We start from the raw sequence: 22,517 nt of genomic DNA, 5'->3' as shown, positions 1-22,517 counted from the left end.
CTGCTCTGCGACCTGAGCCTAGGGTGCCCTTCCCGCGTCCACCCATCCCGCCGGCACCCGGGCTGCGGGCGGCCGGCGCGCACTGACCTGCACCGCGGATCGTCCGCGGGGCCCCCGGCCAGGCTTCGAGCTGAGGCGAGTGCCGACGAGGCTCGGAGAAGTGCGCGCGCGCCCGCACGCCGCCGCTCGGCCTCTACTGCCGCAGGGGTGGGGCGCAGGGTCGGGGGTCGCCGAGCGTTATTGGAAACGAAAACGAAATAAAAGCGGCGTTAAGTGAAATAGCTAACTTTTTATTAAATAAAACGACTTAAATAAACGGAACGGAAAAGGAGAAGGGTGGACCCAGCCTCCACTCAGGGTGCCCCAGCCCCTGGCGCTTCCCCCAGCCGCCTGGTCGGCCGCCCCTCCTCCAGTGGCCCCCGCGGGGGAAGCAGGTGGCCGGTTTCTAAAGAAAAAAGCCAAAACTTTTATTATGTACACGTTTGGGCAAAAGTACAAAGTATAATACAGGCGCCCGGCCCGGGGGAGGGGGGCTGCGGGCGAGGGGCGGAGAAACGTAAGGCGCTTTCTTTGTCAGGCCCCGGCCTGGGGCGGGACTGGGCGCGGGGCGGGGGCTCGGATTGTCCAGCCGCGCGGAGCCCGGGCCCAGCCCCCTCCGCAGACGGCAGGGATGCGGCCGCGCCCCGGGGCCTGCTTGAGCTTGGCGGGCCCTTCCCCTCTCGGCCACGACTCCCCCCAACCCCCAGCCCGGCTGGGGGCCCGCGGCGCCCCGCCGGGTCGGGGCGGAGATGCTCGGCGACGGTGCGCGCTGGTGGTTCACACCAGAGAGGTGACTGCGGGGACCTTGGAGCTATCCTCTTCCCAGGGCTGCAGATTCTGCAGAGCAAAGAGCGACGAGTTGTGCAGACAGAGCGGGTCGGGCTGGATAGAGTCGTTGAGGCTCTTTTGGAAGGCGTCGTGTTGCAGCTGCAGCATGAGCCGGCTCGCCTGCTGCCGCTCCGCCTCCCGCTCCTCCGCCGTCTGCCGCCTGCACCGGGGGAGGGAGAGGGACAGCACCGTCAGGCGCCCGGCACCGCGGGGCCGCCGGCGGGGCCCTAACCCGCCCTGGAGCCGAGGCCAGCCGACAGCCTCGAGGCGCGGAGTCCGTCCGCCTCCCGGCCGGCGCTGTGCGCCAGGCACCCGCGGGTTCGCGGAGTGGGTTGGGATCGCTTGTTTTTGTTATGCGCCGGGAGATCGCCGGGAGGGGACTCCGCCGGCCTCCCACTTGCACACCCGCGTATTGTGGCTTCGCCAACAACAAAGATTGTTTCTTTGCGGGCTAACAAGGAAAGGGCGTGTATGGAACTGACTAGGCCCTGCAGGCAGCCAGGTCACTGGGGTCCGCGGGTGGGCGGGCTGGCTCTGCACCTCGCGGGGTCCCCCAGGCCGGGTCAGCCTCATCCACTTCTCCCAAGTTGTCTCAAACCCTTCTTGCAGGAGGCGATCGCTTCGCAGTTCGCGGGTTAGATGGAAACAGGGATCGGATTAAGACAGGGCTGAAGTCGGGATGGGGAACTAGAGGCGGAACCTGGAGCTCTGCGCGGATTGTTGGGAATCCGAGAGAACAGGGAGCAAGCCAGACGGTTTAGGGGAGCGCGACAGACCCGTGTAGCGTGGGGGTGTTGGCGGGGCGGGAGTGGGCAGGTGAGAGGGAACCAAGCAGTGCAGGAGATGGAATAAAACAACGAGAGAGTGGAGAGGCTCAGGAAAGCGACACAGGGATGGGAGCGGAGAAGTCCAGGAGGCGCGGGAGAGTGAGGACAGGCGGACGCGAGGGCGAGCTGGGAGATAAAACCTGGGAAGAAGGGAGAGGTGCAGCCCTAGGAGAGCGGTAGTGGGTTGCACGGGGGGGGGGGGGGGGGGGGGCGGGACGCGAGGCTGCGGCACGAGGCGGGCAAAGGGCCGGTGCAAGGTGGGCCGGGCCGGGCCTCTCTCACCGCCACTTGGTCCTCCGGTTTTGGAACCAGGTCTTGACCTGCGCGTCCGTCATTTTGAGGGACTTAGCGAGCGCCGCCCTCTCGGCCGAAGCCAGGTACTTCTGGCGGTGGAAGCGCTTTTCCAGCTCGCAAATCTGCACCCGAGAAAAGGACGTGCGCGGCTTCTTCCGCTTGGGCGGCGTCCTGTTCTGGTAAGGGTGGCCGATGCGCCGGGTCACGGTGAAGGGCGTGAGCGCCGCCGCCGCTGCGGAGACACACGAGGCCGCCTGAAGCCCAGCCCAGCTTGACTGCCTTTCAGGCCCCATGCGGACGCCGTGCCGCCCGGTGGGGCGCAGAATACTGTGCTATTTTCGTTGGTTCCGCGCGTCCCCAGCAGCACCAAGCCGTTTGGGGGATGCCCCCCTCTTCCCCCGGGCACGGGCTTATTTTCCCCAAACTCCCTGATTTTCCTCCCATCTGTGGTTGCCCGGGGCCCTGGGTACTGAGGCCTCCACCGCACTTGGGCCTCCGAAATCTTTTCCCGGAGTGGAGCACGTAGGGCGCGGCGCCTCTGGCCCCGGGAGGGCCGAGGCCCGCCGCCTGTTTGGACACCCTGCTCACCTGTGAAACGGTCTTTTACGAAGCGGCGGCTGCTCTCCATCCAGGGGAAATTGAGGCCGCCCAGGCTGGAGACCGTGGGCACGGAGGGCATGGCAGGCAGCGCGCTAGGCAGAGGCGGCGGCACAGCCCCGGGCAGCGGCCTGTGCGCTGGCACCCGGATCACGCCGGCGGGCGCCAGGCTCAGGTTGACACTGTAAGATCCCGCGTCCTCGAAGGGCGCGCCGAGGCCGGCAAAGGAGGTGGGCAGAGACGGGTATGTGGCGCCCGGGCGGCCCCCGGGGGGCCCTCCTAGGTAGCTGGCGCCGTCGGGGCCCCGCGGGGCCGGTGCGCTGTCCTGGTCCGGGCTGTTGAGAATCTGGTCGATGCCGAAGCTGATGGGCTCGTGCGGGTGCGGGGTCTGCGCGCTGGCGGACGCCTCCATCCTGGGCGGGCGGAAGGGCTGGGCTGGGCTGGGCGGGGAGGCGGCTGGGTCCCCGTTACGGCGCGGCCATGGAGCGCCCGGCGCCTCTCGTCGCACTGAAACTTTGCCAAGAGTGCGCGGGCCCGACAGGCTCTGTGTCATCTTTCTTGAACCGAACCTGGAGTTTCCGCTGCTAATTCCTCTCCCGCCGCAGCCATTGGCTGCGATCAACAAGCCTCTCTCCTCCCATTGGTTCCTGGCTTTCAATAAAGGCCTAATTCATGGAAATAGGAGCTTAGGGACTGTTCCAAGGTGACATCATTTTAACAAACGAACAATAGGTCAAATTTATTAGCCGGGATAATGGGCGGTGGATATTAGCGCCCGAACCGCAGCCTCCCAAACCCGAAATCTAACGAAGCTGCAATTAGCAGACGTTCCCCTCTCCTCTCGGCCGGGGCTGCTTCCCTGCAGCCGACCGGGGCTGTGAGGGCGCGCTGCTGGTGAAACTGTCGTTTGCCGAGGGGCGGAGGGGGGGCGGTTCGTTTTCTTCCAAAATTTCTTCATCTGAACAAAACCCAAACCATGTGAATCCTTTCTATTACAATGGAGTTGCAACCGCGGAACGAACCTGCGGGATCCTGGACACCCCACCGCCGCGGGAGCAACGAAAGGGGTGCACAGTGGGGCGCAAGCTCTGCGCTACCTGCGCACGGGTTGAGGACAGCGCCGGAGCGGACCCCGTGCTCCCAAGAACCCCGACCCGCGTGGGGAGAATCCGCCCCGGCCTGGGCTTCGGCCGCGGCGTCGCGGCCACTTTGGAGACACTCCCTGACACCGGCCAGAAGGACCGAGGCGCGACTCTCAGGTGCCCACGCGTGCCGGGCCGAGCTGAACGGGACCCGAGGTTGCCCGGTGAGGAGCGAGATCTGGTCCCTCGAAATTCGTTGCAGGATGGACTGGACTGTGGACCCGCGGGGGAACCTGCCCGTGGCACTGCAGGTGTTGGGATCCTTGCGTTCCCGAGGGCCAAGGGGCGAGGGGCAAGGGGCAAGGGGCAAGGGCAGAGGGCGGGGGGGGGGGGTAGGGGGGGATTCCTGTTTAGAGCAAAGGGTAACGCTGGGCGCTGAGGTCACTGCCTGTTCTGCCTGCGCCCTCGTAGGCTGTGTAGGCGGGCCGAGGGACACCGACGACAGGACCACTCGAAGGGAGGCCGGCGCCCCCCAAGCCCGCCAGCCGCAGCTGTCTCCCCAGGGGATGCTTACAGATCGCTTTCACCTGCTGATTCTAAAACCGTTAGGTGCGAACTGACTGCTGCCCCCTTGGCTGGGCCTTTTCCTGGGCTCCCCGTCTTGCCAGCGCAGTCGGAGCTGGGATGCTCCATTGGCCTGAGGGTGTTTCTGTTTGGGCCGGGTTACATCCTAGCTGGGTGACCTTGAGCAAGGGACTTGGATTTTCAGGCTTTGGTTTCCTCATTTGTAAAGCGGAATGTGTGAATTGCTGGACGGTTGTGCGCGGTGAGTGACATGTAGAGAGGGCACAGTGTCAGGGCCTGGCGTGTTGTAGGCAAGGAGAAGCCTTGGCTGCCTCCCACACCTGCTCCCCAGCCTGACAGCTGATGTATTATTCTTACGATTCCTGTTTATTTGTTTGCTGTTTTATTTGTAGAGGTTCAGTATCTTGGAGGGAAAGTGTATTTGTCTAATATAGGGTCAGTCCCAGAGGGCCAGGAAGAGCAGGGGCTGGCAAGTAGGAGATTCTTTCTGGGAGTCTGTCCCCCCAAAATGAGAGGCCTCAGGACTTACAATCTTAAGGCCTGGGTCCCTGGGTTAACACCTGCTCTGTGACCTTGGGCAAGTCTCTTGCCCTGGCAGAATCCCAGTGTTGGCGGGGAGAATGAGGTAGGCAGACAGGGGTGAAGCGAGCAGGCTGCCTGGGCCCTGGGCAAGCCCTCCTCCACCACTCTCTGCAGACTAGAACCTTCAGATGGCGTATTGCCATTGCTCTGGGCCTGGGGCCTCCTGCTTCTAATTCAGGCTCTGCCATTGGGAGGAGGGGGCTGGGGGTTATAGGGTCTCTCATTGCCTCTCCTGGAACCTCATTTTCCTTATTTGTAAAACAGAAAGGGTAATAGCTACCCCCAGGGTGGCTGTGAGAAGTAAATGAGAGAAGGTCTGTGGAATTGCCTATGAGAAAGTCTGGTGGTTATATAATAATAACTTTTAACTGCAACAGTGGAGCAACTGTGAGTTGAGAACTTGGTGTGTGCCAGGCAAGGGTGGGGGCATTTATTTATTCCTCACGACAAGCCTCTGCGGAAAGAGACTCACACTGACTCAGAGGCTGGCGAAGGCTCTACACCAGCAGCTCCACTTCCTTCCTGGTTTCCGGAGCCCTGGATCCAGGCCTGTCTCGCTACTACCCGGCTCTGTTCCACTGAGTAGCAAGGTCCACTCTGCACAGATGTGTGGGCATGGAGTTAGGGAGGTGTGGGTGATGTGGCCAACATTGTTCCCAGGGCATGGTGAGTGGCCTGGTGCCTAAGAATCGGATTCCCACCTCTGTTTATCAGCTGTGGACTCATGGAGCCCTCTTTGTGCCTCAGTTTCCTCATCTGTTCAAGCACCCTTACCAATCTTGTGTGATTGAATGAGGTCGTCTGGGTAAGCATTCAGCACAGTGCCCCACTGCTTAGGGCCCCGGACTTCTCAGGCAGCAGGTGCTTTGGGCCACTGAGCACAAACTCCTTGTCATTCTCAACCCAGACAGAACAGAGCTGTTAGGCAGTTCAAGAAGAGGAGTAAATGGAGTGGGTGGTAGTCCCTGGGACAGCGTTCTCCAAGTCTGTTTTCCCCGACCTGCTGCAGCATCAGCATCACCTGGGAATTTGTTACGAATGTGCATTCTTTGACCCTAGCGCAGACCTGCTGAATTCAAAACCCTGGGGTTGGGTTCAGCATTCTGTGTTTAAGAAGCCGTCCAGGTGATTCAGATGCCAGCTCAAATTTGGAAGCCAGTGTCTGGAGTATTGCCCATTTCATCCAAGTTTTCAAATTCCCTGTTATGTTAATGACATTATGGGAAGATTCTCTCCCGTTTCGAAGCTCTCATGTTGGATCTGTGTTAACATCCTCTGCGTTTAGTTCTCAGTGTTACTCAGCTGTGACTTTTTATCATGTTTGCCATAGGTTTGTCTGAAAGAAAAGCCTTTTATTTCACTATCCTTTTTAAAAATGTCATCTCCTTCAGGAATGGTTTATTTTTATTAATTCATTTCTGCTTTGATTGTTGAGGTGAAATTTTAGTTCACTTTAGTCAGTCTTCCCTGTCTTTTATTAAATACATCTAAGGCCAGACATTTTCCTCTGGGCACTGTTTTGGGGCAAATATTGTTTGATGTGTATTTTGTGTTCCTGAAATTGTAATTTTTTTTTTTTACTGTCCATTCTTACCTGTTATCAATTGAACAGTGACAGATGGACACACACACACACACACACACACACACACACACATTAGAATCTCTAAGAACTGGGAGCTGGTGACCTGGACTCATGAGGCCAGAAAGACTTCCAGGAAGCAGTACATTTTCTCCTTGTCCTGATGGAGAAGTTGGGAGAAGGCATAGGGCTGCTGGGCCTTGCTGGGTGTTATGTAGGAGAGAGAGGGGCTTCAGGGATGAGAGGCAGGATGCTGGCATTTCTAGGGGCCCTTCTATTTCTCATGATGGAAAGCTCTGGACACCCGCCCAAACTTATTCACTCATTCATTCATTTATTCAAGTATTTACTGAGCACCTATTCAAATTTTCTGGACCACATCCCGACTTTGGGCTTCCGTTTCCCCAGCTGATAGTGGCAGTAATGCAGTTTGAGCTCTTCATCACCGCCTTCCCCCCGACCCCCACCCTGACTCCCTCCCGCCACCAATGGGGAGGACTAGGGGAAGAACCGTCCTCAGGAGGCCTGAAAGACCTCTGCCAGCAGGAGGAAGGCAAAGCCACCTGGTGCTGCTCAGGAACCGTTGAACACCCCCTTGCTTCCGCGTCATGGGACTTATAAAACATTTGGCTAGGCTATGACATCCCTTGCCCAGGGGCATGTGGGGGGAAGGGCTGGAGCTGGGGTCTGAACCCAGGAGTCTCTTGACTACAAAGCCCATGCTTGTCCCTTTGCTGTATGCCCCGTGTTTCCTCTGGGAGCAGGTAGTCAAGATTCTAAGCCACAGGAGTGGGCAGTCTAGGGAAGGTCCCAGGAGCAGGGTGAGAGCTGCTGTGGCGGGCTCACTTCTGTCTCTCCCACTGGCCCGGGAGTGCTTCCACAGCAGAATGGTGTTGGCGTTCAAGTTCATGTTGCAGGGCTGGCCCAGGGCCCACTGGAGGGTCATGACGAGTTTGTGGTATTAAACCGAATAGCACACTGCAAGGTCAGATGAGGGGTAAGGACGAAGGGGTCAGAGTGTGTCCAGGAGCTCGCTTGGCCTCAGTTCCGCACCCCTCTCTCCCAGCCCCGCCCATGACCTGCCCACCCCTGAGGACCCAGGTCCCCCACTGCCTCTCTGCGCGTCCTTAGAGCAGCTCCCTCCCCCAGCCATCGCTTACCCGTGCTTATTCTCACCATTGCCTCCTTGTCTTTGGAGCTGATCTTGTCCACCCTGCCTGCTCCCCAGCCTCATTCGCCGCTTTACCTGGGGAAGGTGAACGGGTGAGTGAACGAATGCTCCGGGAGCCTTGCGCTGAGTCAGACCGAGAGCCTGGCCGGGAGGCTGGCAGCGGCGCGAGGGCGCCGCCGAGGCGCGGGGTTAGGGGAGCGGGGGTAAGGCGAGCCGGGGAGGGGAGCGTCCCTCCCGCTGCGGGTCCGGGGCAGGGTGCGCGGCTGGGGGTGAGGGCAGGCAGAGGCGGGAGCCTTCAGAGGCGCCTCCACACCTGATCTCCTGCCCTTGTTTCCTCCCTGTCCCCTGTCAGCCATTTTTCCCATTTTGTGTTTTACAACTTTCCTTTCTTCCTGACAGATTTCTCTACTAAATTTGACTTCGTTTCAACACTTTTGTTGGGCAAATTACATTAAGATGGATGTTGCAGGTACCCTTTATGGTTTATTTATCGTGATACTGTTTGTATCTCACGCTTATAAATAACTTATGTTATAGCTTTTGTTTGTGGAAATGTAACTTACATATTTTATTACGCTTTCTGTAAACCTCAAAGAGAATCTTGTCAAGGAAGCGCTCTTATCAGCAATCCAAACTATGGGACGTAAAAACCGACACTAACATTATTTTTTAATATGCCAAGGAGGCAGGTTACTCTTGCTGTAGTTTGAGAGGTTTGCTGTCATCGTAAACTTACACCTCAATAAAACATTAAAAAGTCTCAAGAATGATTTTATAAAGGAGGGAGGAGGGTGAATTGGTGGCATAACCCATAGACACAGCACATAGGAGGCCCAGGTGTTGGACTGGGCTTTCTTGGGGAGTGACCAGCCCCATCTGGGGGTCCCAGTGGGTCAGTATTCACCTCCCCACCCAGCTGTCTCCAAAGCCTGGTGGTGGAGTACCTAGCTTAAGACATTAGTGGAAAGGAGACATGAGCTTTGGAGCCAGGCTGGCCTGGCTTTGATCCTGGCTCGCCAACTCTATGTGGCTCAGGTTAGTCTTTCAGGCTGTTTTATCACCTCTAAAATGGGAATGATGCTTACTTGACTTTCTTACCGGTAGGCATCACCTTTAAATGAGGTCTTGATTTGCAGTGCTTAGTGGCTGCTCATTGCATGACAGTGGTTCCCGTTATTCAATGTCCATCTTGAGACCCCTACTCTCTCCCTCTCCACTCTGCCGCTCTGCTCTTCGGGCGCTCTTTCCCTCCTCACCCTAAGGTGTCGGGCTCTCTCCAATGCTGCCGCCTCCACACTGCCGGACTGCTGTCTTTCGCTTTGCCCAGTTTCTCTCACCGCACCACGCCGCTCTTTGTCCTCACACTCGGCTCTCCAGTTCACTCAGCCCCTGAGCGCAGCTTGCAGCTGTGCCAGCTCAGCTGCTCGGATGCTGTTGAAAGGGGCTCCCAGCACCATAACGCAAAGGCACGTCTAGGCTGCAGGGCCAGTGGAATGGAGCCTGAGGAGCGGCCAAGAGGGCTTTTCTGGCTGCTCCCATCACCGGACAGCGCAGCACCCGCATCCCGTTCTAGAGAAGCCTGATGGGGAAGGACGGAAAAGACAGGAACACCTAGAACACAAGCGGGACGCAGCTCTCAGGGGCAGGTTCTCAAGGCAGTGCAGAACGCGAAAGCCTTGCAGTCACGATAGCGTCCAACTGGTTCCTGCTTGGCTATCGGCTGAAGCTGCTGGCTTGACCTAGCACCCCACACTGCACGCACAGGACATATCAGCCCCCTAGGAGCTCATCAGAAGGGTGAGGTGTGCCGCAGCGGGTGACATGGAAAGAGGAGCCTGCCGGAAAAGGAGTCAGCTGTGTCTGACTCTTTGCCACGGTATGGACTGTCGTCCGCCAGGCTCCTCTTTCCATGGCTCCTCACTCTGGGTGAGGCTGGTTCCGTGGTAGACCCTGAGGACCTGCTGGAGTCATTTGTTTTTTTCCTGTTGCTGAGTGTGAGTTAGGTACATCTGTGACCTGATTAGAGCAGGTAACATTTCCAACTATAATAGTTCTTTTTTGTGTGGGCTCTGCAAGATGGGGTGTGCCCTTGAGTGCTGGCTTCATCCTTGGGGTGGGATGACCCTGGAGAACTCCCACATGGAATTCCAAGTGTCCTCAAGAATCCTCCCTATGATCCCTGACCAAGGCCGACTCTAGCAAGGCTTGGGGAAGGGGAGGGTGGGTGCGGTTCCTGGGGGAGTGTGTAGAAACATCTGGAAACATCCCAGCTTCCCCACTCTCCTTTCCTTCCTCAGAAAGGGCAGAGAATGGAACTTAGCCTTCCTAAGATCAGGATTCTGTTCCAGATTTCTGGGGAGAAGCCTTTAGCCAAACTCTACCTTTCCAGTGAAGGCCAGGTAAGAGTCGAGGCTGGAAGATCCCTGCCCATGTAAAACTCCTCCCCTTGGGTATGGTCTGGTCCTGGTGACTGGACTTCAGTGAAGAGAATACAGAGGTGACTGGCGCCCCTCTGCGGTTAGGTTATGAGAGGCTGTGACTTCCGTGGTGCTCCGTTCTTCCTTGCTCTCGTAGAGCAAGATGCCGTGCTGTGAGCCACCCTATGGAGGGGCCATTTGGCTAGGAGCTGAGGCTCAGTCCACCAACCCATGAGGGGTAGACTCCTGCCCACAGCTACGAGGGTGTGTGGAAGCAGGTCCTTCCCACGAGCCTCGTGGTGAACAGGGCCTATGAAACCCACCACAGCCTGGGAGACCCAGAGGCAGAGCATGCGCAGGAACTGGGAGATAAGCGGTGCTGTTTAAGCCACTGTGAGAGCATTAGTTGCTCAGCTGTGTCTGACTCTTTGCCACGGTATGGACGGTCGTCCGCCAGGCTCCTCTTTCCATGGAATTCTCCAGGCAGGAGTACTGGAGTGGGTTGCCATTCCCTTCTCCAGGGGCTCTTCCCTACCCAGGGATCGAATGTGGGTCTTCTGCATTGCAGGCAGTTTCTTCACCATTTGAGCCACTGGAGAAGCCACTATGTTTGGGGGTAATTTGTTATCTAGCAATAGAGTTCTGAAAAACACATGGAAATTGATGTAAACATTAACTGCTTTCAACTTCCCACTCTCAAATATTGGTCTTGGAAGAGACCTCAAGAACGCCTGTGGGGTGACACAGACCTGGGATCAAATATTGCCTGTGTACGCTGGTACCACCTCTGAGCCTGTTTCCTCATGTGACACGGGGGCTGAGGTGAGGGCTGCGGGCGCGGTCCCCTAGCTGAGTGTGCCTGCCCGGCACAGGTGCTCTGCACAGCCAGCGCTGTGAGCAGGCCCTGCTGAGGTGAGGTGGGCAGGCCTGACAAGTCCTCCTCCCCAGCAGGCCTCCAAGGCCTCCGCGGAGCCGGAGCCGCAGGCTGCTGAGAAGCCACCAGGCGGCCTCTGGGGGCGTGGTCAAGGAAAGCAAGCGCACACGGCGATTCTCTTGTGAGCGTTTCAATGCAAATAACATGGTGCTTCTAGGTCTTGGAGTATTTTATTATTTATTTACTTAGGCCACACCCCACAGCTTGTGGGATCACAGCTCCCTGACCAGGGACTGAACCAGGGAACTCCCAGGTCTTGAACCTTAAAAAAAAAAGTGCCAGAATGGGATAGGCTTTCTATGCAGGATTTTTTTGGGGATGGGTAGTATGTAGTAATTAGCCCCTGAGAAAGAGAAAATTCTCAAATCAGATTTCTCTAAAAAGCTGAAGTTTTATGAAGTTCAGAATTTGCCTTCTCATGGAAAATTATTTATCCTACTGATAATGAAACATAGTGTAAAGCGGAGGCTTACTTCTCCATTAGATACCAGAAATAACTCTACTTAGAACACACTTTCCCCTGACTTCCTGAGTTCACATATGGAAGACAAATCTTTAGATAAACTTGGGTGACTCTGCTTTTATGTGACAAGCCTGTTATAAAACTCAACTATCAAGAAAAATTTCAAGAAATAACTAGTCTGAGAAATGAGATTATAAAAGGAGCCCGTGGACTTACTTCTTCAAGAGTAAGGCCAACCATTCATGTCTTATCAGAAAGAAAGGGGATAATATTTATTATACGCCTGAACCATGAAGACAGAGCAGTGAGATACCAAAGCCATCTGACAGTGACAGTCTCAGATTAACAGCCTGTTACCACCCACCACTAACTGTAAAGGCCTTCTCCTTGTCCTGGGTTTGCGCTGAGTTGCAGTCCCCACAGTAAAAAGAGTTTTTGTGGCAAGATGAAAACCAGCTGATCCTCATCCTCTGAAAATCTATAGCATCTAGAACCATTTTGGGTGGCTCTAGAAGGCAAGTGGCTTTGAATCTACATTTTAACTGGATACCTCTGCTTCTCTTAAAAATTAAACGGAGGCAGGACTGGGTGCTAGCAGTGCCCGGAACTGCTTGCTGGGGCTACCTACTCCTTCTGAAGGAATAGCTCTGCAGGCAGTAATTGCACAGCTTAATTCTTCTAGACTAAACCACTTCAGATTTATGCCAGTGAAAAGCAAACGTTGTTTGTAAGTCATTTAATTGTGTTACTGTCTCTCAACTTTATCAGACGCTGCTGAGGCAGAGAGGTCTGTGTGCAGTCCTGTGGGATGCTTTACAGAGCTCCCAGGCTTGTTTGAAATGCCCACAGCTCAGAGCTCCAACACTGCTTTTCCAGACAAGACTAATAACAAACTACTAATTTAACAGGTTCAAATGGTATTTGTCTCAATCCGGGATCCACACTGAAGGCTGCATCTCCCACAGATTCACCACCTTGATCGCAGAGCCATTAACTAGAACACACTGAGCCGCAAACCTGGTTTATTATGTTCTTTGGTTAAATATTGTTTCTACACCCTTTCAGAGCATTAAGAACAAAGATAATAATATTATATAGAAAGACTGAAAACACATCTTTCGCTTTTTTCAGTGAAAAGACTGAATTTACATTGTTTGTGCGCTATTATAAATTCTTATAATTAGGCCAGACTTATAAAAAGGTAGGGTTTTTGTTGTTTGTTTTGAAAAATAGATTCTCCTGGGCTAGCCAGCATCACTGTCCTGGGATCCAGACCCACGAGTCTCTGGATGAAGGCCTCTCGGCACACGGGCAGAAGTCCAGTCAGCTCATCATGTCCAGCGGCTCGGGGCTGCCATCACTACGCAGGGCCTCGGCCATGTCTCTTCTGAAGACGGAGAGGTTCTGGGTGAACCTGTGGGAAAAGGAGGAAAGGCTTGAGGGCAGTGGCAAAGCTGAAGCTGTGTGAACCTCTGGTGGCAGAGTTCAGGACCCTGGAGGGGGCCCTGGCTGAGCTCCCTCCTCCCATTTCACGGCCACTATAGCTCCTCCCCGTCCCCTCCCAGAAAATAAGGGTTATCAGCAAAGATACTAATCATTCTGAGGGGTGTGTTCTGTGGTTATACCATTTAAGAATTATTTTTAAAAGTTGAATTACACATAGATAGTAATGAATATAAAGAAAAGAACCAAAACTTATGTTGTGTTTACATATAAATTCATTTAATCATCACAAGACTTCCCCAGAGCAGGTGGTTAGCATTGTCATTTGCAGATGAGAAAACCAAACTCAGTGCTGCCAAAAGAGGGGGCCCTGGGTAAGACCGCCTGGGCTCAGATCCTGACTCTGCTACTTCTTAACTGGGTGATCTCAGACGGACACGTAACCTCGGTCTCGTCCCCCACGTGATAGCTACCTTATGGGACTGTGAGAAGTAAGAATTTACTGAGTTAAGAGAGACAGTGCCTGTAAGCGCTCAGCATCCTGCCTGGCATGTGGAGAACAGCCCGTCCTTGCTGGCTAGTAGTCTCACTAAGCAAGGGACTCACAGAGCCACTCAGGAGGTGGTACTCAAACTCCCAAGCCTCGGGGGGAAGCAATCCCCCCTTGGGGCACCTAGCAAGGCACCTCCCCTTCCTTCACTAAGTCTCTCCTCCTAGCCTGGAGGCTGCCCTATTTGCCTGACCGAGGATCTTGGCGATGGAACAAGCGGTGAAGGGAACATGCCCACAGGGTCCATCTGACTTGGCCTTGTATTATCAAAGCCCAGGTTTTGGCCTGTGGCTATGGGGCAATTAATAATTTGCATTTCAATGGCATACTATTTGAATGCTACCACGTTTTATAAAAGGATGGGGCAAGTAGTTTTTTTTTTTCCCTGAAAACATTTTTCTCTCTTCATCATTCATTATGTCTGTCTCTGCCACTAGAAGCTCCATGAGGGCAAAAAAACCTGGAACAGTTAGTTCCCCACTGGTATCCCCGATGCCTGGCACATAGCTGATTTCCAACAATATTCTGTGAACTGAATGAAAGAAAGTGAGTTCAAGCATAGGTGATAAATTTGTGTTCCTCATCAGGGTCTCACTGGCAGCTCACCTGTCTCTGTTCTTACGAAACCAGCCACATTTAAAGGCCAGAGAGAGGAAGGGACTGCTTACTTACTTACTGTTTATTCTATGTCCTAGGCACCATGTTGACTATATTCTGTCATTTAAATGTCACAGCCAATTATCACCATCTTTCTATTACTGGTGAGAAAACTGAGGATCAGAGAAGCTGACTGCCTTACTCACTGCCACACAGCTTATAAAGGAATAAAATTTAAATCGGAATCTGTCTGACATCAAAGTCCATGTTTGTTCAAATGTCAGGAAGCCTTTCTTTGTCCTTCATAGCAGTTATAACTTTTTCTTTCTTTTAACCTTTCAATAAGTTGTTTTTCCTGTGGGATTATAAAATGCTTAAGGGCAAATGTCGGGCTTCATTCCCCAGTGGCTCAGTGGTGAAGAAGCTGCCTGCAACGCAAGAGGCACAGGCGATGCGGTTCAGTCCCCGGGTCGGGAGGATCCCCTGGAGGAGGGCGTGGCAACCCACTCCAGGATTCTCGCCTGGAGAGTCCCATGGACAGAGGAGCCTGGCGGGCTGCAGTCCATGGGGTGGCAAAGAGTCGGACACGACTGAAGCAACTCAGCACGGACGCGTGCATGTGCCCTTTAGGGTGCCTAGCATGCTGCTTGGAGGAAAGCAAACACCCAGACTGGACGGAACTAAACTGAGCCGCGGATTACAAGGTGGGACAGAAAAGCCACCTCCGTGCCTGAGCTGTGTTAAGTGCAATCCTGGAACATCCGTCTCCGAGACGCTGACTGCTGGGCGCCACTCACCTGTCTCTGTTCTTGACAGACAGGTTCTGCTCCACTCCTTCCATCAGGTTCCGGAAGCACTGGGCAAGGACCTCCTGCTTGGGGAGAGGCTGGCTGTTTATCAGACCTGCCCTCAGTTCCCCGAAATACTGTTGGGAGACAGAACAAGTGTCAGAGGCTTGGCTCCAAACGGCCTGAAGAAAGCTGTGGGGGCGGGGCCAGACCAGCTCTGAAGGGCTCAGGGCTCCTAACCCTCAACCGGGCTTTGGTCTGGGTCCACTGTGAACATTAAGGCTCTGGAGGAAACCAGAGCAACAGAGATGTTCCTGAGCATAAACTGTATTATCCCCTCACAAAATCTCTTGCTGCAATTGGTTTATTGCCGCAGAACAATTTAGGCTGATGGCGCCCTCCCCTCCTGGGTGGGGGTCAGGCACAGGAAGGCCTTGCTCTCCTCCACACTCAGAAAGGCTCCAAGAGGAGCGGCCTCTTAGGGTGAGGGAAGAACTTAGCCCGGGAGCACCTGGGCAGCGGGGGCCAGGCCCCGGGCGCCTCCTGCTTCTCCGCCCCCGGGGCTTTAGGGAGCTGCCTCTCAAACCGCCCCAGGCTCTGCGCACCCGAGCCCTGTACTCCTGGGTCAGCGCGGGTCTGTTCGGCTGAGGAAGGGCACCTCAGGCGCTCGCTTAGTTCTGGGAGAGCTGTCTGCCACCGAGAAAAACCCCTGTCACGCCTGGTCACAAAGAACCGCACAGCCCTTTTCTCTCTGCTGACGACTGTGGGCTTTTACACACACTTACGCTAACAGCAGCCCCTAATCATCGGAAACAGCCTAATTTCAGCACAAAGACGACATTTTGCTAGTCATGTGTTTATCCTTCCAGGCCCAAACAGCATGGTATTTAATTTTCATCATACATTAAAACAGCTCACATCAAAAACACAGATAATTAATATGTAGTCAGCCTAATACTTAAATACTATATATCAGAGGCATTATACTTAAACCACAATGTCTTCCTGAACAAGACTGGGAATGCACAAAACTACTTATTTTTCCCTTTTATAATGATGCAGTGACTCACATCAAATAGAAAATTATTAGTTTTTCATCCCAAACCGTGAAATATTGCCTCCATCAGTAAAGTATAATATTGTGATGTCATAAGCTTTTTCTAAACACTGAATTTGCCCTTATTCCCTCTCAATCATTTTAAAAGAACTGCTCTCTCTTATAGAGCTTGGATTTAAATCACAATAACACCGGGGGAAGATGAATGGCAGTGCTATTGAATGTGGCTAAAATTGGATACTTCAGCACAGGTGAGTGATGAGACAGCTCTTCTCTTTTTGATGTATTTTCTTCTTCTATTAGTTTCCTTCCAAGGCTGGGATTTCAGTTTGAATTTTAATGTATGCGGCTGTCTCTAATCTCACTGTCTTTTCCCCAGTACTCTCTTATTGTATAGACAATTCATTCTCCTGAGCAGTAATGCACTGTTCCTACTGACTGCTGGGGAGACAGGGGTGGGTTCCAGGGGAAGCTGGGGAACCTGGGAGGCAGCCCAGAGTGGTGCGTGCACTTGAGGGCTGGAGGCGCGTGTCCTGGATAAAGGGTGCTGCCTCTGTATTCGGGGGACTGCTGCCATTGAGGGCAATGGGCATCCCACATCAGGAAGGAGGCCCAGGAAAGGGCAAACAGGATTGTTGCCCAGCATCTCCTGGAGCAGGGAGGGGAGTGAGGGTGAGCTGGAAGCACTGCTGAGCTAACTACCTGCCCAGTGTGGGGGCTCTGGGCTCTAGAAAAGCTAGCTTGAGGTGTCCACTTAGCTGAAGGAGACCTGAGGCCCCTGGGGAAGGGCCTTCTGCGGGAATATGGCCTTGTCCCGGGCGCTCAAGGTGCCCGCTCACGCTCAGCTGGCCCCCGTCTCTCTCACAGCCTGGCCTGGTGTCTGGCTGTGCCCTCCTCCTGTGGTTGCCTCCTGGGGACCTCCCTGCAGCCACACTCACCTTCTCATTGAGCAGGACGAGCCCCAGGAGAGGCCTGGATACTGACCACTGGTTCCGACAGTCTTCAAAGACAATGGTGTTCATGAGGACGGACGTCATCTAGAAGACAGGGTCACAGGATGACACTGGCGCCCAGCTCGAGGTCGCCCCAACCCCAGGCCTGCTATGTGCCCCCCTGCTGCCCACCACATCCGGCCACCAGCCATGAGGGCACTTGCTGGACAGACAGCTTCGACTCTGGAAGCCTATACTGCTGCCTATGGGAACACTTGGCAACTCTCAGCTCCCTGAGGAAGAGCTGCCCCTACTGAAACGTGTGGTGAGAACCTTCTGGGTGGGAGAAGTCAGAGGCCACAGGCCCAAGGGGATCAGTTCCTACCTCTCAACCCAGATGTGCTTTCCTCTCTACTGGGTCACTAGGCAAAAAGCTCAGCTCACTGTTGAGGCTCTCATTTCACCAAAGACACGGTCAAGTTATAGAGGGGCCACGTCTCTCCATGACCCCCTCAGGCAGGTGGCGAAAGGGAACCCCGCCCATGTCACACTGGAAGTCACGGATCCTGCTGGCTCAGGCTGTTAAATATCTTTTCATTCGTTCCTCATACACTAAACTTATTCATCTACTCACTTCACTCCTACATTGCTTATTTTTAAAAAATCTTTATTGAATTTGCTACAACAGTATTTGTTTCCTGTTTTGGTTTTTAGGCCACGGGGCATGAGGGATTTAGCTCCCCGACCAGGGATTGAACCTACACCCTCTGTATTGGAAGCTGAAGTCTTAACCACTGAACCAGCAAGAAAGTCCTACTCCTGTATGTCATACTCATCCATTTTCTTAAATTCCAAGTCTGCAAGATGCCTGGGAGGAGGTAAGAGAACACAGACATCTACTACAACCTTTGTCCTTGAGGAGCTAAAAGCTTCCTGGGACAGGCTACTTAGCAGAGGTAACAGGAACCAGGGCTGGGCAAAGATGCTGTGGGTAAGCGGCGGGAAGACGGATACTTCTGGGTCCTTGAGAATCAGGGAAGACACCACAGAGAAGGCCACAGTTATGGAGTTCATCATAAATGGGTTCTAAGCAGAGACAGCAGCAAAAAGGGAGACTGGGCAAGAACACAGAGGGTTTTGCAATGGTAAGGAATGCAGTGTGTAGAGAGAAGAGAGGTGGGCCAGAAGCAAGACCCCAGCGTGGGGTGGGAGACCTCGATGGAGAATCTGGCCACTCGCACCTAGAGAGACATGCTCAGCTCTGTGCTTAGGAAAGCTCCCTCTGGGACACGTGGACTGTGCAGTGGACAGTACAGGAGGGAGGCCAGAGACGAGGCTGCTGCAACAGTCCCGGCAGAGAGTGACGAAGGAAGCTGTGGTCGCCCACGTGAAGCGGATGCTACGGGTCCTGCTGTTTGGACACTACACCCCTCGTCTGCAGTCCTTCCTGTTTCCCTGCTTCAGAGCTCCTTTCCCTGAAGGAAGGCGGGGGAAACAGCAATTATGTGGCAGAGTCTACTACACACACCGCCCCTGACTAGGCTGTGGTGACATCTGGCTTTGTCCTCTGGTCTTTTTGCAACCCAGTTTACCCTGTGATCTCGGGCAAGGCACGGAACCTCTCTCTCTGTGTCTTAGTTTCATTGCCCATAAAGAGGGAAATGATAATCCAGTATAAGGAAGCTCAGGGACTCAAATGAGAATCAAATGAGACAGTAGATATGAAAAGTGCAAAGAGTGAAAAGTGTTATAAACATTTAAGGTGTGTGTGTGTGTGTGTGTCTGTGTGTGTGTTTATTCGCTCAGTCATGTCTGACTCTTTGTGACTCCATGGACTGTAGCCCGCCAGGTTCCTCTGTCCATGGGGATTCTCCAGGCAAGAATACTGGAGTGGGTTGCCATGCCCTCCTCCAGGGAATCTTCTCAACCCAGGGCTCGAACCCAAGTCTCCCGCATTACAGGAGGATTCTTTACCGTCTGAGCCACCAGGGAACCCTATTTAAGGTATATATATATAAACGACACTGATGACCTCTAAGCAGCTGCTGTTCCACACGTCATCACCATCATCCTAACAGGCCGACTGCAAATGAAAGCTGCCAGTACACATTTACTGTACGTCCAGTGTCTCTGGGGAGAAGCTGCGTCTTATGCTGGCATGTTGACCTTCATTTGCAGACCATGTGTTTCTGTATACAATCTAACAAGCCACCCAAAGTCATAGAGCCACAGATTAAATTGACAAGCAAAACTAACAGATCTGTGGAGACAGCCTAAAATATTATGGGTTTCACAATCTGAAGGCGGAATAGATATTTTAATGGAAAAGATTAAAGTTAGAGGTACCAAAGTCCTCCAGTAACTGACAAAGCATGCTGAAGTGATGTGCCAATTACTTTATACGGTTCTCCCGTGGATTCATTTGTCTGAATGCATGTATTTATGTCTGTAATAAGTAAGGGGATGTTTGAATAAAATACTTTTCTAAAAATAAAGTTGGCTGAAACAGATGACTTTTTTTTTCTTTTTTACTCTTCCAGAAAACGGAAATTAGTGAGCAAATCCACTCAAAGGGTATTGACATGGCAACTCATCTCCACAGTTCTTTTTTTCTAATAATCTGAGAGGATATGGGGAAACAATTCAATCAGTGTAGCAAATCCCTTTGGAGAAAGGTCCCCCACCCCCATATGGAAGAGTCCTGGGTGGAATGCTGAAGTACCTGCTCCAGGTACTGTGGAATCTCTGGCGGTTATGGACGGGACAAGTCAAGACTGAAAGGAAAGAGCTCTTGCCTGCTCTGCTGCAGCCCACTCTAGCCTGCGCTGAGTCACAAAGCGCCATCAGCGCTGAGTACATGGAAGGCCGCGGGAGTGGGACCTCCACTCTGCCAGCCTCTGCTCGCCGCCTACAGGCATGGCTGAAATGGCCATCTCAAACTGGCCCAGCCCAGGCTACATTTTCCAGAGCCTGTGTCCGAAAAGCATACACATTATCCATGTATCATCCTAAGCAGCTAGTCTGCCCGACCAGGGAGTGGGCCACTTGGGAAAAGCGGGCAGCACACTGTCTCAGGTGCTGCTTCCCTGTTCCCCTTCTTCCTTCCCAAGAGGCTTGGGCTAAGTCTGTAGAAACTTTCTATCAATGAAGCAAAACCAACATTGGTTTGGTAGGGACAGACTTTGGAGCCAGTCAGAACTAAGGCCAAATCTGGGCCTGCCACTTACGTAACCTGGGATGCTGGGCAAGCTGTTTGTCTTTTCTGAGGCTCTATTTCTTTACATATAAAATGAGAGATTATAGCAACTACTTTGCAGGGCCACGGTGAGGACTGGCTTCTTTCATAGGTTCCCAATCATCGCTGGTGCTCCTCTGCCCCGACCATGGTTGGCCCACCTGGCCTGACCCAGTGGACTCTCATGGCTCAGGGAAGCACCTAATTTCATGTCTTGATTATGGACAGATAACCCAGATTATATTCTCCTTACAATTATCTGACCTCACTGGGAGTTGCAATGACAGTAAAAACAATACCCTCTGCCTCCTGCAGCCAAAAAACGCTAAAACAGAAAACAGTGCAAAAATCAGTTCTGTTTGGTCTGGCACACGTATTAGTATGGATTTTGAGTGATAGTGTTTCTGAAAACTTGTAACCTTCTAAATAAAACATGAAGCTACTTGACAAATATCTGATCTGGAAAAATAAAACAAAGCAGTGCTGTGTTCCATGGACCTCTGTTCACTCCTCAGCTCTTATTCTACGTTTCTGCCCTAGAATGGGAAGTAAAGCACAAACCCAACGCACAGTGGACTCTTGCCTGTTCACACGTGCGGGCCCACTCTTCCCCTCCAGCAGGCTCTCACTGCAGACGCTGACGTAGATGTCAGCATGGATGTGGCTTGTGCTGGATGTACTCTTTCTAAGGACATTGGAGGTTCAACGGGTCTAGAAGATGGGAGGAGAAGGATGGCTGAGAGGTGTGGCTTGAGTGGGTACTGGGTGATGACTGCAATGGGGCGTTAGGGAGATTGGCCTACAGCCTCCTACCACTCTGCGGCCATGGGGGACATTTCTCTGTGTCCCTCCTGCCTTGCGTGGCACCTGACACCTACCAGAAGCTCAAGAAATAGCTACTGGGTGACAGAATGAATGCACAGATGAATAAATGGAAGACTGGGAAAGGGTGAGTGAAACATCAACTAAAGTATAAACAGCTAAAGAGCTGAAAGGGAACTGTACAGAAAACAGAGAAGCTCTGGCCTCAGCCCATGGCTAAAACCTGAAATTGGTCAATATCTACATCAACACACTGCTCCATTCCAAGGATCTTGCTTTTGTGTGCAAAGCCCGAGAATGCTTCTAAGTCACTGTTGCCTCTCTAGCCAGCGGCTGCCTGGAAGAGATCTCTAGGGCCTTTTAGGTCACCAAGGCTAAAGGCTGAGGCACCATGTTTTTTACTGACAGCCATTTCCACCTAACAGTAAGCTGTGCCTGATGAGTTTCTCTCTGCCCGACAGGAGCAGGTATGTTTGCAGATAGCCCCTGGGTGCTCAGCACTCTGTGAGGCACAGGTACACACTGTCTGCAACCCCCAGCTAACCCTGAGGGAGACATTATCCCCATTTCATAGTCTAAGGAGCTGAAGTCCTGAGCAAGTCAGGGACTTGCTCCAGGCATCACAGCTGTCAGCTGCCGTGTGTGACGTGGAACCAGGGCCTGTGCACAGGTCTGCCCAAGTCCGGAGGCTGCTGCCTGACACCCCGGGCATGCCCGTGGGCAGGGCCAGGCCTGCGGCAGTGGTGGTGGCAGTGAGTGGCCAGGGCTCCTTCGCCTGCCCTCAGAGGGCCTCCCAGACGCGCTGCCCACGTGCGTGTCCTGTTTGGCCACTGGACCACTTGCTCAGAAGTCAGGCAGCTACTGAAGTCCCTGTGATTAGAATCCAGGGAAGAGGTTCCTGGTGAGTCGGCAGGAGACCTTCTTGCCTCCCACCTAGAGTTTCTATAAGTCTGGTTACCGTATCTTCAGCCTCTCACAATGAACAGCAGTAGACATAATTAATAGATTGTCTCTGGAAAATGGTCCATTGAACCATTGGTTTCACTCTCACCCAGGTATATAGCAATTTAAATAAACATAGGAGAAATGATTAGAAAATTAAACTAATCTTCAATTTAAAATACAGATTGAACATTTTTCATTGTTAATATTCTTTGGGTATATTGATAAAACTAAAAAATATTCCACAAAATCTAAGGAACAGGTGAAACAAATCCAAACTCCTCTCTCTTGCTCTCCATCCACTTGAGAAAGACAGCACTGAACGTGCCGTGATGATAGGAACTCTGACCGACAGGGGTCACATCCTTAATGTATTCAGGGAGCCTCTGCTTTCCCCCCTCTCCTGGCCTCTTGGTTCAGGGCTGCATGACATTTCCATTACACTGCAACTTTGCTGCCTGTTGATCAGGGAAATGGAAACGGGACAAGAGTAATTTGTCTTCTCCAAAAGGTGGTGGAGGGAGGGCCTGAGAAGGCAGCTTTGGTTTAGACAAAAGAAAGTGAAAGTGTTAGTTGCTCAGTCGTGTCTCAGTCTTTGCAACCCCATGGACTGGGAGCCTCCAGGCTCTCTGTCCATGGGGATTTTCCAGGCAAGAATGCTGAAGTGGGTTGCCCTTCCCTTCCCCAGGGAGTCTTCCCTACCCAGGGATGGAACCTGAGTCCCGCATTGCAGGCGGATTCTTCACCATC

The 22,517-nt window shown here is 53.2% G+C and overlaps 2 protein-coding genes and 1 long non-coding RNA gene across 4 annotated transcripts in view; 1 reads left to right on the top strand and 2 right to left on the bottom strand.

Moving 5' to 3' along the window:
• TLX3 (T-cell leukemia homeobox 3) lies at positions 275 to 3,118 on the bottom strand. The gene is made up of 3 exons (XM_018065472.1): positions 2,577 to 3,118; positions 1,977 to 2,220; positions 275 to 1,027 (listed from the first exon to the last, which is right to left on the bottom strand). The coding sequence occupies exons 1-3, from the start codon at positions 2,995 to 2,997 to the stop codon at positions 817 to 819; spliced, it is 876 nt and encodes a 291-aa protein (XP_017920961.1). The 5' UTR covers positions 2,998 to 3,118; the 3' UTR covers positions 275 to 816.
• On the top strand, positions 7,807 to 18,600 carry LOC106503304. 2 transcript variants are annotated; one of them, XR_001919794.1, is made up of 4 exons: positions 7,807 to 8,056; positions 16,003 to 16,087; positions 16,790 to 17,093; positions 17,483 to 18,600. It is a non-coding gene; the product is annotated as an uncharacterized LOC106503304 (long non-coding RNA). The 2 variants fall into 2 exon arrangements; XR_001296943.2 differs by lacking the exon at positions 7,807 to 8,056 and adding an exon at positions 9,842 to 9,986.
• Positions 12,038 to 22,517, bottom strand: part of RANBP17 (RAN binding protein 17) — a 356,127-nt gene continuing 345,647 nt past the window's right edge. Inside the window, exons 26-28 of the mRNA XM_018065634.1 lie at positions 16,775 to 16,873; positions 14,789 to 14,916; positions 12,038 to 12,815 (exon numbers count right to left, since the gene is read on the bottom strand). Coding sequence (XP_017921123.1) covers positions 12,725 to 12,815; positions 14,789 to 14,916; positions 16,775 to 16,873 — 318 coding nt within the window. The 3' untranslated portion in view covers positions 12,038 to 12,724. The remainder of the gene's footprint in view (positions 12,816 to 14,788; positions 14,917 to 16,774; positions 16,874 to 22,517) is intronic.

This window comes from Capra hircus, chromosome 20, assembly GCF_001704415.2.
Source record: "Capra hircus breed San Clemente chromosome 20, ASM170441v1, whole genome shotgun sequence".
NCBI lineage: Eukaryota > Metazoa > Chordata > Mammalia > Artiodactyla > Bovidae > Capra > Capra hircus.
The sequence above is the reverse complement of the archived record's forward strand: the minus strand, read 5'-3'. Positions and strand labels throughout refer to the sequence as shown.